A 16,461-nucleotide genomic window follows, 5' to 3' on the forward strand; every position below is an offset into this window, starting at 1 on the left:
CTGGGTATATCTGTCTCTTGTGCAATTTATTTGCTCATGTCTGTCTTTCCCACCAGACTGTGAGCTGCTTGGTGCAAGGACTGTGAGTTATTCATCGCTGTGCCCCTATGCCTGGTACAGCATCAGTACCTAGAAGGCACTCAGTCCGTATTTGTGGGGTGAATGGATGGGTGGATGGGTGAAGAGAATCTTACAAGAGAAATGGGATAGCTTTGGGACAAGATGGTTAATGTATCTATGTAACAGACCCCCAGAGAAGACAACAGATGGCCTCTTTCTGAAAGCTCAGACTTCTGAGGAGGGGAGTAAGCCAGACAAGGTATCTAGTCAGGAATAGGGAAGTTGGGATGATATGGTGACCTGGTGTGGGACTGACTTCCTGTTTCCTCTAGATAAGAGCCCTTGGAGAGACAGGCAGCCAGAAGCACTTGTGCTTCCAGGGTAAGGGTGAGCACTCAGGATGACGGCCGAGAGGGAGGTCCCTGATGCACACTTCACTGTGGACAAACAGAACATCTCCCTCTGGCCCCGAGGCAAGCCACAGTCACTGCTGAGAACCTGCTCCGTGTTCTGTGTGCAAACCTGCCCTTTGCTACTCCTTCAACACACATTTTCTTCTTCTTCCAACAGAGCCTCCTCCCAAGTCTGGTCCATCTCTGTTCCCGGGGAAAACACCCACAGTCCGTGCTGCATTAATCTGCCTGACGCTGGTCCTGGTCGCCTCCATCCTGCTGCAGGCCGTCCTTTGTAAGTCCTCATGTTTCATCGTCTGGGCTTAGCCCCTCTCTGTGGCCAGCTGGCTCCCTCCAGATCCAGACCACTTCCCTGCTCTCCAGGTTTCTCCTGCCTCCGACTTTCATTTGTCTCCTTTCTTCTCTTTCCATGTGCAGTAACAGGGTGTGCCGCCCCCAGTACGGTGAGCTGATGCTTTTTCCCTCCCAATTTCTGGGAGATTATTGGGATCAGCATTTGCACATTGGTGCTCAAGGATACATTCTTTTGTCCTCAGGAAACATTTATCTAGTTTTTCATGCTGTGCTATTTTCTCTCCCTCCATCCCCCACCAATCTGAGCTCTGCTCCTTGGATTTGGAGCCTTGTGGACAGTTCCTGACAGTGCAATGTCTCCTGACCCTGTGAAGGACTAAGCCTCATGTGTCATTGGCCCCAACTCACCAGATGGAGAGCCTGACCAACGAGCCAACAGATCTCCATGACTCAGTCCCCTCAACAGGACCCGTTCGTGCTCTCTTCATTCTCCTGTCCCTGCAAAAATCATGTCTAGGGAGCCTTCCTACTCATTTGGTGTTGCGGGGTTTATCTTTCTTCCTCTTCTGGCTCTGTCAGGCTTCATGCCCTTTGCTGCTGGCAGAGCCTTCTTCCTCCTGCCAGGGCTCCAGCAAGCGGAGCAAGGGGACCCGAGAAGCTGTTGGGTTTGGTTTTCTCCCTCTGTGGCCTCGGGACATACTTGGTCTTAGACTTGTAGGCTCTGAGCAGAGTCCCCCTTCCCCCATCCTAGACCCCTGGCCTCTAGCATGGCATTTTCCTCAGGGCTCGCCTTTGAGCCTCTTGGTTTATCTTTGATCCTCTCTCTGGTACCCAGGCCTGGGACCTGAGCAGAATGTGAAAGTGGGTAGGGCAAGGGAAGGGGAGAAACAGTTTTGTAATCTCCTTTTCCATGTTCTCTGGAGAAGAAGCCACTTCCAGATTAGTGGCTGGCTCTTCCCATGGTCACAGAGGGGCCCATGGACAGATGTGAGGGAGTGGTGCTGTCCTAGCAGACAGCCACTGCAGGGGTTTCTGAAAGCAGAGGGATGGCAACCAAGGGGTGGGGTCCAGGGGGAATCAAGTTCTGGGGAGAGTGATGGGGCTCATGGAGGGCACCCCTTTATCAAATGTTCCATGAACACTCAGAGAAATTTCAGGACTGGTTTCTAACCCCTGCTTCTGCTTGCCTGTGAAATTTTCTCACAGAGAGCCTGTGTTTCATCCATCTCCCCATTGTCTGTATCCACCTGTGTTCCTAGCACATGGTAGGTGCCCATTGCACATTTGTTGTATCTTAATGAATGATTGGAGGGTTGGGGTGGCCCATTGGACTGTCCTGGTTCTTTGGGAAGCTTCAGCCTGTTCCTTCTCTTCCCTTCCTTTGATCGACCTGACAACAGCCCCACTCCTGTCCCTGGGGCTCCCCTCAGCTGACCTCCTGACTTTCTCAATCCCAGATCCCCGGTTTATGGGCAACATATCAGATGTAAAGACCAATGTCCAGTTGCTGAAAGGTCGTGTGGACAACATCAGCACCTTGGATTCTGAAATTAAAAAGAATAGCGATGGCATGGAGGCAGCTGGCGTTCAGATCCAGACGGTGAATGTGAGCCTGGGTTATGTGCGTTCTCAGTTCCTGAAGTTAAAAACCAGTGTGGAGAAGGCCAACGCACAGATCCAGATCTTAACAAGAAGTTGGGAAGAAGTCGGTACCTTAAATGCCCAAATCCCAGAGTTAAAAAGTGATTTGGAGAAAGCCAGTGCTTTGAATACAAAGATCCGGGCACTCCAGGGCAGCTTGGACAATATGAGCAAGTTGCTCAAACGACAAAGTAAGTGACTCAGAAAATTACATTGAAACTGACCAGCGGCCCATGGGATCTTACCTGTCCCAGACCTGAGGTCACTGGGCTGGTGGGTTAGGGAGGAGGCCGGGGGGAAGAGAGGGGCAGCCATGGACTAGGAAGTTAAGGAGGGAGGGCTTGAGGTTGGGAAGGACTTAGGCGCGGTTAGGAGAAAAGAGACCAGGGTCCAGCTAGAGTTCCCACACCAAAGTGCAGAATGTAAAAGCATTAGGGGCTGTCCACCCTGGCCCATACCTAGTCATTTCTCATCAAGTTCCTTTCTAGAGTCCAGGGGCTCAGCCACTTGTCATGGCCGATGGAGGGTTGCTTCCCCTCATGGGAAAGACACTCTTTGTCCATCCTCTTGCATTCTAACCTCTCCAGTCCCAGACACTCTATTAGTCTCTGTCTGACTTTCAGGATTTGAAAGAGTGTCCCAAATCCCCTACACAAGGAGCCAAGGACACCAGAGCACAGCTCCATTTGCTGCTGTCTCTGAGACCTCATTCAAGTGCCCCCACCAAGCCAGCACCCCAAGAAATCAAGAATACCAGTATTCACTTTTACCTCTTGTTCTCTAGATGACATTCTACAGGTGGTTTCTCAAGGCTGGAAGTACTTCAAGGGGAACTTCTATTACTTTTCTCTCATCACAAAGACCTGGTATAGTGCCCAGCAGTTCTGTGTGTCCAGGAATTCACACCTGACCTCGGTGACCTCAGAGAGTGAGCAGGTGAGTGTTGTGCCTGTGGGCTCTGGGAAGGGGGCATATGAGCACTGGGCCCGGGAGGATGGGCAAGATTATACTGTGCGAACAAAAATCCCCAAATATTGATGACCTAATGAAGAAGGAGTTCTCGGTACTATGTCCAATAAGGGCCAGCAAGGGGACTGTGCTCACTATGGCTACTCAAGGACCCAGGCCGAAGGAGTCTTTATCTGAACATGTTTCCACAATTGCTGGGGCAGGAAAAGGGAACTTGACATATTGTGCAAAGCTTCTGCCCAGATTTAACATACCTCATTTTTGCTTACATTTCACTGGCGTAAGTTACATTAAGTAAGTTAAGTAAGTGATGCAGTACTCCTGGACTGGGAGGATCCTGGATTCCAGTACTCCTGGAACAGGGCAGAGAGGAGCTACTTTCCATGTGCCCAGAAAAAAAGAAATATTTGTGAACAGCATTAATGATTCCACATGACTCAAGAAGTCTCCTGCCTGGTGAGGCAGAAATTGGGCAGGCCCTTTTCATCTGGGCGGTGGGATAGCAGCTCAGGTCAGAGCCTGGGCTCTGGAGTAGTTCTAGAGCCCTAACCTTGCCAACTAACTAGTCCTAGCAGCTTGGGTGGAATACCCAACTTCACTGGGCAAACTTCACTGGCCCTCACGTGATGAAACATGCATGGTGATGGCACCTGCCTCAGAGAAAAGGAGTGAATGCATATGGAGGACTCAGCACAGTGCCGTATGTGGATTCAGGTGTTGTCATATGAACCATTCTCTTGCGGTCCATGCTCTGGAGTTCAGCTGAGGCCTTCCTGTGCTTCAGCACCTGCTTCCTGAGTGGCAGAAATGCTTAAGTCCTGAGCCTGTTAGCTGCAGGGCAGGGACACATCATAATCTGGAAGATGAAATCTGGGCTCTGGGCAAGGGCAGGAAGAGGCTTGAGAGGCCAGTGTGCAGTGCATCTGTGGGTCAGGGCTGTCAGTGAGCACAGGTGAAGAACACCCAGAGACAGGTGATCAAGCTCGGAGTGTGACCGCACCTCTGCTTAACCTGTCTTTCCTATAGGAGTTTCTGTATAAAACAGCGGGGGGACTCACCTACTGGATTGGCCTGACTAAAGCAGGGATGGAAGGGGACTGGTTCTGGGTGGATGACACGCCATTCGACAAGGTCCAAAGTGCGAAGTAAGTCCCTGGAGCCCTCCCTGCCAGCCTGACTTTCCCCGGCCATGGCCAGGGCATGAAGGGAGTTGGGGCGATATTCCCCATGAGACAGGGTTTCTGATTCTTCCCTGTGCTAGGGTGACAGGAGCATTGCAACCAAGATCTAGCACAATCCTGTCACTAACTGGCTGTGGGATCTGGGCCCTCCACGCCCTCTGGGGTGTGGCAGCAAGGCCTTCTACCTGGCCGGCTTCAGCAGGGATCCTGTCATGAGTCTAGGTCTTCACAGTGTGGGTTTGTGTAGGGACTTGAGAGTGGTGGGTTGGTTTTGCCTGGACTTGGGGCGTGAGTGAAAGCTTAGAGGTCTAAGTCTCGCTAGTCCCCTTCCTCTTAGGCTTGGGTGCAGCCATTTACTATGCCATTCCCTAGGACTCAAGCTGGGGTTGAGTTAACTCATTTCTTCACTGGAAATAAGTTCTTCTTGGTTTTCCACTTTGTAAATCCATCCTTATTTCTCCCTCTTGGTAGGTTCTGGATCCCAGGTGAGCCCAACAATGCTGGGAACAATGAACACTGTGGCAATATAAGGGTTTCCTCGCTTCAGGCCTGGAATGATGCCCAATGTGACAAAACGTTTCTTTTCATCTGTAAGCGACCCTACATCCCGTCAGAACCGTGACAGAACAGGCTCCCAAGCTCACTCTTTGAACTCCAACGCTTGTCAAACATGAGGAAATGCCTCTTTCTCCCCCAGACTCCAGGAGGACTTTGCACGTTAATTTTTCTTGCTTCAAAATTGTCCCACAGTGGCATTCTGGAGTCCATCTGTCTTGGCTGGAAATTCTCTGACCCCATGGAGGCAGCTGGAATGGAAAGGAGAACTCAGGTTAAAGTGGGAGGGGTGGGTAGAGAGGATTTAGAAGTTCCAATTGCCCTGCTAAGGAGGATTAAGACCCGTAATCCGGGACAACACCTGGGGTTTTCCACTTCTTCAGAGAAGCCTCAGCTTCATCACATCAAAGTTATTTCAGAGCAACCAAGCAATTCTGCTGATATTGTCATTCAGGGCTTTTCTTGGCCAAACCCTCTAGAATTTCCACGTGTCTGCTTAGCTGTGCTGGCAGCTGGCAGCTGGCTGTGTTTGCAGTGGGAATAGCTCTGTTCTTGGAGATCCTGCTCATGGTATATCCTCAGTGGCTTCTTCATCCACATCATCTAAAGCCTGAACCTCTTCTCTGGTTCAAGTCAGCGGCTGACATGGACTTGTATCTCCTTCAGAACTCGGCCAGTACCCAGACTCCCTTCTCCTTCCACTCACTTAGTACACCCGGGTGCCCAGCCCTGCCTTCCGCCCCAGTGTCCATCCAGCCTCTGTCCTCACCTCCCCGGCACCTCCTCCTCCTTCTGCATTTCCTGTCTTCCTGTGTCTTGTGCGTGGGAAGCAGCCTTCAGTGCCTTCATGAATTCGCCTTCCAGCTTCCTCAGAATAAAATGCTGCCTGGGTCAAGGCCTCACTCCACGTGCACTTTTTCATTCCTGGTTGTCCAGGTGAATATGTGGGAAAGGCGGTCTCCTCTGCTGGACATGAAGTTCTAGAGTATCATCAGGAAACATCTGGGGAGTCAAAAATAACAAGGACTAGGGAAGTTCCAGCCCTGGAAATGCCATAAAATGTGACTAGTACTTATTTCTAGTTTTTATTAAAATAAAGTAGAGCAAGGTCTCCAAGGTCTCCAATGTCACGATCTTGGTGGTCTTTCTTCTTGGGTGTTTACTGGACAATCTTCTAGTCTCTAGCTCAATTCCCAAGAACGAGTTTCAACAGGTTTCCCGCTCTTCACAGAGACCCAGTTCCACAGGCATCAATTCCAAATCTCAAGTCCAGTGGCCAAAGCAGGAATCCAGGCAGCAGCCACCACAGAGAGGAGGGGAGAGTGGAGTGAGCACAGGTCCTCATTAGGGTCCACAGGAAAAGATGCTTCATTAAATGACTGTGACCAGCAGTGTGTTGTTCTGGGTGCAAATGGGTCAGAGCTGAGGGTACAGGCTTGTATTGTAAGACCTGAAATAGCATGTGCTGCTGTGACATTTTATGCCTCACAGGGCCCCAAAGACCTAACCCTAAGTTCCCTGCCTCTCACCAGATATGCCCTTGCCCTCGGTCCTCACCTGGCTAGTTTCCTATCGTCTGGGACCAGCTGCACTCCACCCAGCTTTCTACTTAATGGATTTCACTTATCTGCCAGCCTGATAAACTATTCAAAAAAGCCAATCACATCCTCCTAAGGAACCCAGGGCACCTCATCATTTTGTTACTACAAGGCCTGCCTCCCACAGCCCTGGCTGGTTCACTCTGCTCCTGAGGGTGACCCCGTGTGGCCCTGCATGGCTTGTGATATCTTTCCCCACTAGTAAACTGCTGTCAATCTCACCTGCCCAGTGTCAAATGTCGTGTTTTGGCCATCTTGTCGTATTTAGGGCAGGGGATCCCTCCCTCACCAATAGAGGAAATGGGAGGTGACAAAAACAAGGCCGGTTGGGGATCTCTGGTTGGTTTTGGCAAGGAGATGAGCTGGGAAAATCAGACCATTTCTCTGGGAAAGAATTTGAACCAGGAAGTAGCAAGGGGATGAGGCTGTTAACAGAAGGAAGTTGAACTGGAAGGCCCTGAGTTAGAGAAAGACTGGAGGGGCCGTCACAGGGCACTGGAAGAAACTAGCAATGAGCAGAAGCTACAAGGCAGAGGAAAGACATGAATGCAGGCCGGGCTCGGTGGCTCACGCTTGTAATCCCAGCACTTTGGGAGGCTGAAGTGGGTGGGTCACTTGAGGTCAGGAGTTCAAGACAGCCTGGTCAACATGGTGAAACCCCATCTCTACCAAAAATACAAAAATTAGCCGGGCATGGTGGTGGGTGCCTGTAATTCCAGCTACTTGGGAGACCAAGTCAGGAGAATCACTTGAACCTGGGAGGCGGAGGTTGCAGTGAGCCGAGATCCCACCACTGCACTAGAGCCTGGGTGATAGGGCAAGACTGTTTCAAAAAAAAAAATTAGTGACTGCAGAGGATTATAGCTGTCAGAGAAAAGAGAATGGCTCGAGGAGTTGCGATGGAGGTCCTGGAGGGCAGGCTGAGGGGCTCCAGCTGCTCCTGTTCCCAGTGCTGCCTCAGATCCTCCCAGCCCTTCTGATCCTCCTGGGTTCTGTGCACGGGGACCTTACGAGGCTTGTGCTCCTGACCCTGCCAGTTGCTTTTTCTTGAAACTGAAAGAGCCTGAGTCAGTGAGGATGTGTTTTTATCTGGAGTCTGTGCCCCAGCCTGGACCCAACAAGTGCAGCATTGCCTTGGTTTCCTCCCTTGAGGAAGCTGGGACACCTGTCGCTTTGCTTTGTCATGTGATCTTGGCTGCCTCCCCCACTGTATGCACGTCTTACTTCTCCAGGGACGTCGCTACATGGGCACCTGCCCTTCTGCTGGCAGTGCGGCCTCGCCCAGGAAGTCCCACCATTGATAGTGCTGTAGTCCAGTCTCTAGTGGGTCTTGGGGCATTATCAATACCTGGGCAGCTCCTCGGGTCATGGACCCCACAGTATTTCTTGTGAAATTCTGGGGATTTTTCCATTGTCAGGTGAAAAGTTGGGAGCCAGGGACAGGTGAGAACTTTTTCTCAGTCAACTTGGGTATTTATTGTATTCCATAAGTTTTTTTTTGTTTGCTTATTTTCTTTCTTTTTTTTTTTTTTCTGATTTGGCAGGTTAACAAGGCTTGACATGCCCTCTTTCAATGTTGCAATAAAATACTCTTGAAAAATTTATCCTTTTGTGCTTGAATATAAAAGAAAAAGAGAAAAAAATACTTGATTCACCCCTACTGACCAACTAGTCCTAATGCTTGTGAACGTGTACTATAATATTTTATTTTTCTGTTTTTATGCTTTATTGATCTATCTATAGTTACTTCATTTTCTCTTTCTTTGTCCTTCTCTCTCACTTTCTCTTTCTCTCTCTCCTCTTTTTCTCATATTGTATGAGCTATGCTTTCTTTGCTTTAATTTTCCCAGTGCTTTGGAAGATAAATCATTATTTAGGTGGGGCGCGTGTGTGTGTGTGCGCGCGTGTGTGTGTGCATGTGTGTGTGTGCACGCATATCTGTGTGTGTGCATGTGTGTAGTCTAGCACTTTCCCTTTTTCTTACAAAGCATCCCGGCTTCTGGGATTATTGGCATTATTCCTGGCATTGACACCCTGGTTGGGGCTGGGCCCTGGGCATGGGGGCTGCCATTGGCTCCCTTGGTGACCCCACCTGGCCAGGGCTCCAGGGCGCCCCCAGCAGGGGAATGCATTGCCTCCTTCAGAGATTTCAGGCCCTCCTTTCTCTCTACCTCTCTGTTCACACCCCAGACCTCCAAGAGCCTCCCCTCCTATCTGTCCCAAGGCAACTTCCTTCTTTTTTTTAGGTTTTAGAATGAATCTCTGTTTTTGGGGGAGAAAACACAGGTTACCCAATTTATGATAAACTCAGTGTGTTTTCAACAAGGAAATTTTTATTGTTCTATGGGAGCCTAAAGCGAAAGGATTTCCAAGGCTTCCTGAGGAAGAGGCACATAAGCTGGGCCTTGAGAGGTGAGCAGAATTTAGGCAGTGAGTGGGATTGGGGCACAGACGAGGAAAGAGAGAGGCAACAGAAAATGCAGAGGAGTGTGACAGGCCTGAGGCAGCAAGAGAAGTCCAGTCTAGCTGGAGTGTGGTGTGGGGTGAAGCAGGGGGCAGGCAGCTCTTCGGGGGCCTTCAAAGCCAAAGGAGGGGTTTTGGATTTTTATTTGAAGGACAACAAGGAACCACTGAAGTGTTTTAGGCAGATGAGTGACGTGATCCCAATTGTTCGGTTTTTTACTTAGTGTTGAAGAAGTGTGACAAATGATTTGTTACATTTGAAAGCTTAAATGCTTCCAGGAATAACAAGATCTACAGACATGCAATAGAACTATGTCACTGGAAAACATTTGTCACACTTTTGTGGTTCTTCTTTTATCCTGAGCAGCTTTTTGTTTTAGGTATCTTCCTGTATTTTGAATTGACCTTCTCAAGTTAGAAGCAGAACTAACACTTACAACCTTACTTGCAGATAAGTGCAGGCATGAGGTTAGATGCTTTGGGAGGCCCTTTGGGAGGCCAAGGCAGGAGGATCACTTGATGCCAGGAGTTGAAAACCAGCTTAGTCAACCCAGTGGGACCCCGTCTCCACAAAAAATACCAAAAAAATTAGCTGGGTATGGTAGCGTGGACTTGTAATCCTAGCTTTTGGGAGGCTGAGGTGGGAGAATTGCTTGGGCTCAAGAGGTTGAGGCTGCAATGAGCCATGATCACACCACTGCACTCTACCCTGGGCTACAGAGCAAGACCCTGTTTTAATTTTATTTAATATTTATTTATTTATGTATTTATTTATTTTTGAAGTGCAGTCATGTGACCCAGGGACCACCAGTCGGATTCAACCATGCGACACCTTTGATTTGTCCTGGTGGTTTTTCAGAGCTCAGACTAGATTTAGTGCTATCATTCCCAGAACCAGGTCAGTGTTCTTGGAGCATTCCTCCTGCCAGCATAGGCTCTAAAGCTTGACTCTGGTCTTCTGAGATTCCATAATTACTACCTTATGTCTCATTTTAATTTCGAATTTTTTATTTTATTTATTTATTTTTTTAAGAGGAAGTCTTGCTCTCTCTCCCAGTCTGGAGTGCAGTGGCACGATCTCGGCTCACTGCAAGTTCTGCTTCCCGGGTTCACACCGTTTTCCTACCTTGGCCTCCCAAGTAGCTGGGACTACAGGCGCCCACCACCACGCCTGGCTAATTTTTTGTATTTTTAGTAGAGACGGGGTTTCACCACGTTATCCAGGATGGTAATTTCGATTTTTTTTTGAGACAGGGCCTCCCTTTGCCACCCAGATTGGAGTACAGTGGCACCACCATAGCTCACTGCAGCCTTGAACTTCTGGGTTCAAGGGATCCTCCAGCCTCAGCTGGCTGAGTACCTGGAACCTCAGGTGAGCGCCACCATGCCCAGCTAATTTTTTTTTTTTTTAGTAGAGATGAGGTCTTGCTATGCTGCCCAGGCTGGTTTCAAACTCCTGAGCTCAGGTGATCCTCCTGCCTCAGCTTCCCAAAGTGCTGGGATTACAGGTGTGAGTTGCCACACCCAGCCATCCCTAATATCTTTTTAAAAATACCTTTTTTAGGCTGGGCTCAGTGGCTCATGCCTGTGTTCACAGAACACAGAACTCAAGGAGAATCTCTTGATCCCAGGAGTTTGAGGTCAGCCTGGGCAACATAGGGAGACCCTGTCTCTACAAAACAAACAAACAAACAAAAACAGAAAAACAAAACAGAACTTAGCTGTGTGTGGTGGCATGTGCCTGTAGTCCTCTCAGGAACTCAAGAGGCTGAGGTGGGAGAATTTCTTGGACCTGGGAGGTCAAGGCTGCAGTGAGCTGCAATCACATCACTGTACTCCCAGCCTGGGCAGTAGAGTGAGACCCTGTCTCTAAAATTTTTTTTTAAACTTTGCATTATAGAATAGTTTTAGCTTTACAGAAAAATTGTGAAGATAATACAGAGAGTTTCTATATACCCACCCTTTCCCATTTCCTCTATTGTTAACATCTTATGTTAGTATGGTACATTTGTCACAATTAATGAACCAATGTTTAACTGAAGTCCATACTTTATTCAGATTTCCTTGCTTTTCCCCTAACAGCCTTTTTCTCTCCTAGGATCCCATCCAGAATACCACGTTATATTTAGTCATCATGTCTCCTTGAGATCCTTTTGGCTGTGACATTTTCTCAGACTTTCCTTGTTTTTGATGACCTTGAGGAGCCCACTGGTCAGGTACTTTGTAGATTGTCCCTTAAATGAAATTTGTCTGGTGTTTTTCTCATTATTAGACTGGGGTACCGAGTTTCAGGAGGAAGACCATGGAGATAAAGGGCAATTCTTATCACATCCTATCAAAGGTACATACCATCAATAGAATTCATTACTGTTGGTGTTGACCTTGATCTCCAGGCTCCGATAGTGTTTGCCAAGTTTATTGACTCCAGAGTTACTCTTTTCTCCCTTTTCCTATACTGAACTTTTTGGAAGGAAGTCACTATATGGAGCTCACATTGAAAGAGTAGGAAGTTACGCTCTACTTTTCTCAGACTAGAATATTTACATAAAACATTTGGACATTTTCTGCGCGAGATTTATCTATTTATTTACTTACTCAGACATTCATTTATGTCAGTATGGACTCACAGATATTTCTTTTACACTTTGGGTTATAATCCAGTGCTACTTTATTTGTTTTTGTTTTTGTTTTTCTCAAATTGTTCTGGCTTTGACCATTGGGAGCTCCTTCATTGGTTCCTGTGTCATTTGACATACTTCCATCACTTTTTTTTTTTTTTTTTTTTTGTAACAAAGCATCTCCTTACTTTCTGGTACTACAAGATGCTCCAGGCTTAGCTTGTGTATTTCCTGCCGCAGTTCTAGAGTCAGCCATTTCTCTAATGAGCCCTGGTTTCTTTTTTTTGGAGAATGGTGTTAGAAACCAAAACCTGGGTGCTGTGTGGCTGTTGCTATTAGAACGTCATTGCCTCTCCCAGCTGAGAGAGCTAAGTAATATTTGTGTGTACACTTAATTTTTTTTTGTAAAGATCATTATGCTTGCACCGTGGTGACAGGACTTGAGAGTGGGTAAGAGGAGAGGCAGGGACAACAGTTAGGAGATGGATGGAATAAAAGCCAGGTGAGATGGTGGTTTGCATTCAGGCCTGTAAATGTGATGAATTGTTGTTGCTATATTTTGTGGGGTGTACACTTTGTACTGATGAATACAAGTGCTCACATCATGTCAAGAAGCTGTCCCTACTATTAAATAAAATGGCCTGGATTAAAAAAAAAAAAAAAAAAGGAATCAGCCTCTCTCCCTCTCCTGGCTCTGGCCCTCTCTGGTTTGGCTTTAGAGCCAGGTAGACTCTCTCTCCCTTCCTTCCTTCCTTCCTTCCTCTTCCTTCCTTCCTTCCTTCCTTCCTTCCTTCCTTCCTTCCCTTCCCTTTCTTTCTTTCTTTCTTTCTTTCTTTCTTTCTTTCTTTCTTTCTTTCTTTCTTTCTTTCTTTCTTTCTTTCTTTCTTTTTTTTCTTTCTGCCTCTTTCTTTCTCTCTCTCTCTCTCTCTCTCATTCTCTCTCTTTCTTTCCTTCCTTCCTTCCTTCTTTCTTTCTTTCTTTCTTTCTTTCTTTCTTTCTTTCTTTCTTTCTTTCTTTCTTTCTTTCTTTCTTTCTTTCTTTCCTTCCTTCCTTCCTTCTTTCTTTCTTTCTTTCTTTCTGAGACGGAGTCTTCCTCTGTCGTCCAGGCTGTAGTGCAGTGGTGTAATCTCGGCTCACTGCAACCTCCGCCTCCCGGGTTCAAACGATTCTCCTGCCTCAGCCTCCCACGTAGCTGGGATTACAGGCACCCTCCAGCACACCCTGCTAGTTTTTGTATTTTTAATAGAGACAGGGGTTTCATCATGTTGGCCAGGCTGGTCTCGAACTCCTGGCCTCAAGTGATCCACCTGCCTCGGCCTCATAAAGTGCTGGGATTACAGGCGTGAGCAACCACGCCTGGCCAGTTCTGGTATTAATGCCCATTCGTTCTTGTCTGGCCAGAGAACAGAGAGCCTCTCAGTGAAGACATAGCAACCCCCTGGTTTTTCTCACCTGCTGGTAGATGGAGTTCCTGTGGGAAATATAAGAGCTAGGGCCCAGAGGGTGGGTGGGGAGGCCAGGGAAGAACTATGCCCCTCTCCTGGCCCAGACTCTGACCTCCCAGCTGGGCAAGGGATCCGCAGAGTTCTGCCTTAGAGGTTCCCTCAACTCTCAGGCCCCAGGAGGAAATAGGACCTGAGTAGGTCCAGCCTGGGCCTTTCCTGTGTATGGGGAAACATAAACCAAGACAAGCCATTTCTTTTCAGCCACGACCCCTGGCTGTCTGATGGGCCTCTGGGGAGGCACCTCCAGCAGCTCCCATCCCCTTTCCATGTGGTGGAGAAGGAGTTTGGCAGACACCACTGGTTTCAGGCAGAGCTGTTGATAGTCCAGAAATGGATGCCGTCACCCTTCATTCCTGCTGTGCCCTCCCCTCTAAGGTCAGTTTTCATCAAACAGGAGGTAAAAGGCAGCAGATGGTACCTCTGCACTCTACACATTGGGTCCCTATAGTGCGCAGTTCAAAATACACACACAGACACACACACACACACACACACCCCATCATGAACTGGGTGTGGGCAACCGCTCCCTTCCTGCCTGCAGATCCCCTGCCCACGGGGCAACTTGCTTGCCGGGTTGACATCAGCCACACATGGCACAGGCTCCTCCTGGGCTGAAGCTGTTTTCCTGGCCCGGCCCCAGAGGAGGCACCTTCCATGTGGCTTCTCCGCCATTGTGGTTGGTCTGCAGTGTTGTTAGTGCAGCTGGGGACCTATGAGAGGCTGACCCCAGGATCTGTGCAGAAGACATGAGAATGGGACATGGGAACGGAGGGTGAAAGTAGCAAAGAAACAACACAACACGGATGGAACAAGTCATTTGCAAGGTTGTAAGTGAGTTTGTTTAAGAGTTGCTATAATGGTGTAATATGTAATTAGACTTCCCAAAGTGAAAGAAAATGTGATTTATTTCAAAACGATTGTGCCCGTTTGAAGTAATGGAGACAAGAGGCAACCAAAGAACAAGAATCTGCTGGTAACCCCAACACTGACTTTTAGAGGGGTTCCTTGACCAGCCATGGGAACATTGGTTCTGTTCAGCTGGTTACCCCTGTGGTGGGGACAGGGACATCAGGCTTGCACAGCTCCATGGCACTGTCCACTGGGTTGCCTCACACCTTCTCTTCTAATGCTAGGCCCACCCGGTAGCAGGAACCCTCTGAAGCAGTATCTGTTCCTCCTGGAAGGGACAGGGCTCATTGAAAGCTGCACATTGGCCCCAGCCTGCTGCATCAGATTCTTTTCAGTTAGTCTTGAGAATCTGGTCACCTCAGGAGGCATGGATCCAATCAGCTAAAGTTGGGGCCTGCTTGGTATTTTCTGACACTACTTCTGACATGAAATGTGTGCTTTTTCCTGACACCAGCCAATTCTCTGACACCCGCTGGGCATCCAACAATTCAAACAGATTCTGCCACGAAATTCCAGAATTAGCACAGATCTCACAGGGAAAGGCCTCAGTCCCACAAGACTGCCCCCCTTCAGATGCCAGCTACAAGTGAGGTAGTGACCCCCACTTCTGCCTGGTCAACTACAAATTTGGGGGTTCTGGCTAGGCAAGGTGGCTCATGCCTGTAGTCCCAGCACTTTGGGAGGCTGAGGTGGGAGGATCACTTGAAGCCAGGAGTTCCAGACCGGCCTGGGGAATAAAGAGAGATCCCATCTCTACAAAAAAATAAAAATAAAAAAGTAGCCAGGCATGCTGGCACACACGTGTAGTCCCAGTTATGCTGGAGTTATGCTGGATGCGGCAGAGGCTGGGATGATGGGGCTGAGAACTGAGGATCACTTGTGTCCAGGAGTTCAAGGCTGCACTGACCTATGATTGCACCACTGCACTCCAGCCTGAGTGACAGAGGGAGACCCTGTCTCAAACAGAAAATTGAGGAGTTTCTGCAACAACCTCTCGGTTTTCATAATTCACTAGAACAATTTCATAATTCACTAGAACAATTCACAATTTCATAACAATTCACAATTTCATAACAATTCACAATTTCATAATTCACTAGAACAATTCACAGTACTATACTTACTATTCATTTCTTGTAAAGGACAAAAACAACCTGATGAAGAGGTACACAGGGCAAGGCCCAGTGGGGTCCCAAGTGCAGGAGACTCTGTCTCTGTGGAGTCAGGGCACGACACCCTCCTGGCATGTGGACCACCAATCCCAAAGCTCCTTGAATCTCATTTTTCAAGAGTCTATATATAGCCCAGACCCCAGGCCGTCTCCTGCACCTGGAGGTCTGGGAGAGTAGAGAATGGGAGTGGGTGGCTGAAAGTCCCAATCTTCTAAAGTCTAATCCCATGTTTGGTCTTTCTGGGACCAGCCTCCAGCCTGAAATTATCTAAGGGTCCACCCTGTGTCACCTCGTTAGCATAAATCCAAGGATAGTCCTAAGGGGCTTATTATGAATAACAAAAGACACTCCTGTCACCCAGAAAACTCTAAGGGTTTTAGGAGTTCTGTGTCAGGAACTGAGATGAAGACCAAACACATTTTTACAGAGTTGTACCTTGGTATTTGCGGGGGATTGGTTCCAGGACCCCCACGGGTACCAAAGTCCACAGATGTTCAAGTCCTTTGTACAAAATCGTGTGGTATTTTTATATAACCTCCACACAGCCTCCTGTATACTATAATTCAGTTGTGAGGCCCCAAGTGGCTGGCCACCCCGCCTCCTCCTTTGACCTGCAAATATCGGCTGACCTGGCCCCTCCTTTACCTGACTCCTTTTACTTAAGAGGTTCTGGGGCTAGAATTAAAGGTCAGCCATAGTCATAAGGATGTTTTCTATGCAAAGCTGAGACCCGCTTCCTAGGTGGCCAGTCCCAGCCTCCAGAGAAGAAGAGGTGTGTTTGGGGTTATGCTGGATGCGGCAGAGGTTGGGATGATGGGGCTGAGAACTGATGGGAAAGTGCTAATGGGAAGAGGAAGAAAATAGAGCAGATGGGTGTCTGGGAGCCTCTAGGGGAGGGGCCCACTGGGGCGGGTTTCTGCAGTCAGGCGGGGAGGGAGGAAGAGCTGGGAGGGTGGTCAGGACCTCTGTCAAGAGCATAGAAGTGTGGGTGTCTTAGCTTTGCTTCCACTGCCATTGGTCTGCGGGACGGCCCTTCCAGGAGCCAGTGGCTGGGAGCAGTGCTGGAGGATCAAGGAAGCAGAG

The 16,461-nt window shown here is 48.5% G+C and overlaps 1 protein-coding gene across 1 annotated transcript; it reads left to right on the forward strand.

Annotated features, from left to right (window-relative positions):
- The first annotated feature begins 413 nt into the window (after window positions 1-413).
- Window positions 414-6,015, forward strand: CD207 (CD207 molecule). Its single transcript, XM_050754503.1, has 6 exons — window positions 414-533; window positions 631-747; window positions 2,225-2,599; window positions 3,193-3,344; window positions 4,404-4,522; window positions 5,030-6,015. The coding sequence occupies exons 1-6, from the start codon at window positions 461-463 to the stop codon at window positions 5,178-5,180; spliced, it is 987 nt and encodes a 328-aa protein (XP_050610460.1). The 5' UTR covers window positions 414-460; the 3' UTR covers window positions 5,181-6,015.
- The last annotated feature ends 10,446 nt before the right edge of the window (window positions 6,016-16,461 follow it).

Source organism: Macaca thibetana, chromosome 13 (genome assembly GCF_024542745.1).
Source record: "Macaca thibetana thibetana isolate TM-01 chromosome 13, ASM2454274v1, whole genome shotgun sequence".
NCBI lineage: Eukaryota > Metazoa > Chordata > Mammalia > Primates > Cercopithecidae > Macaca > Macaca thibetana.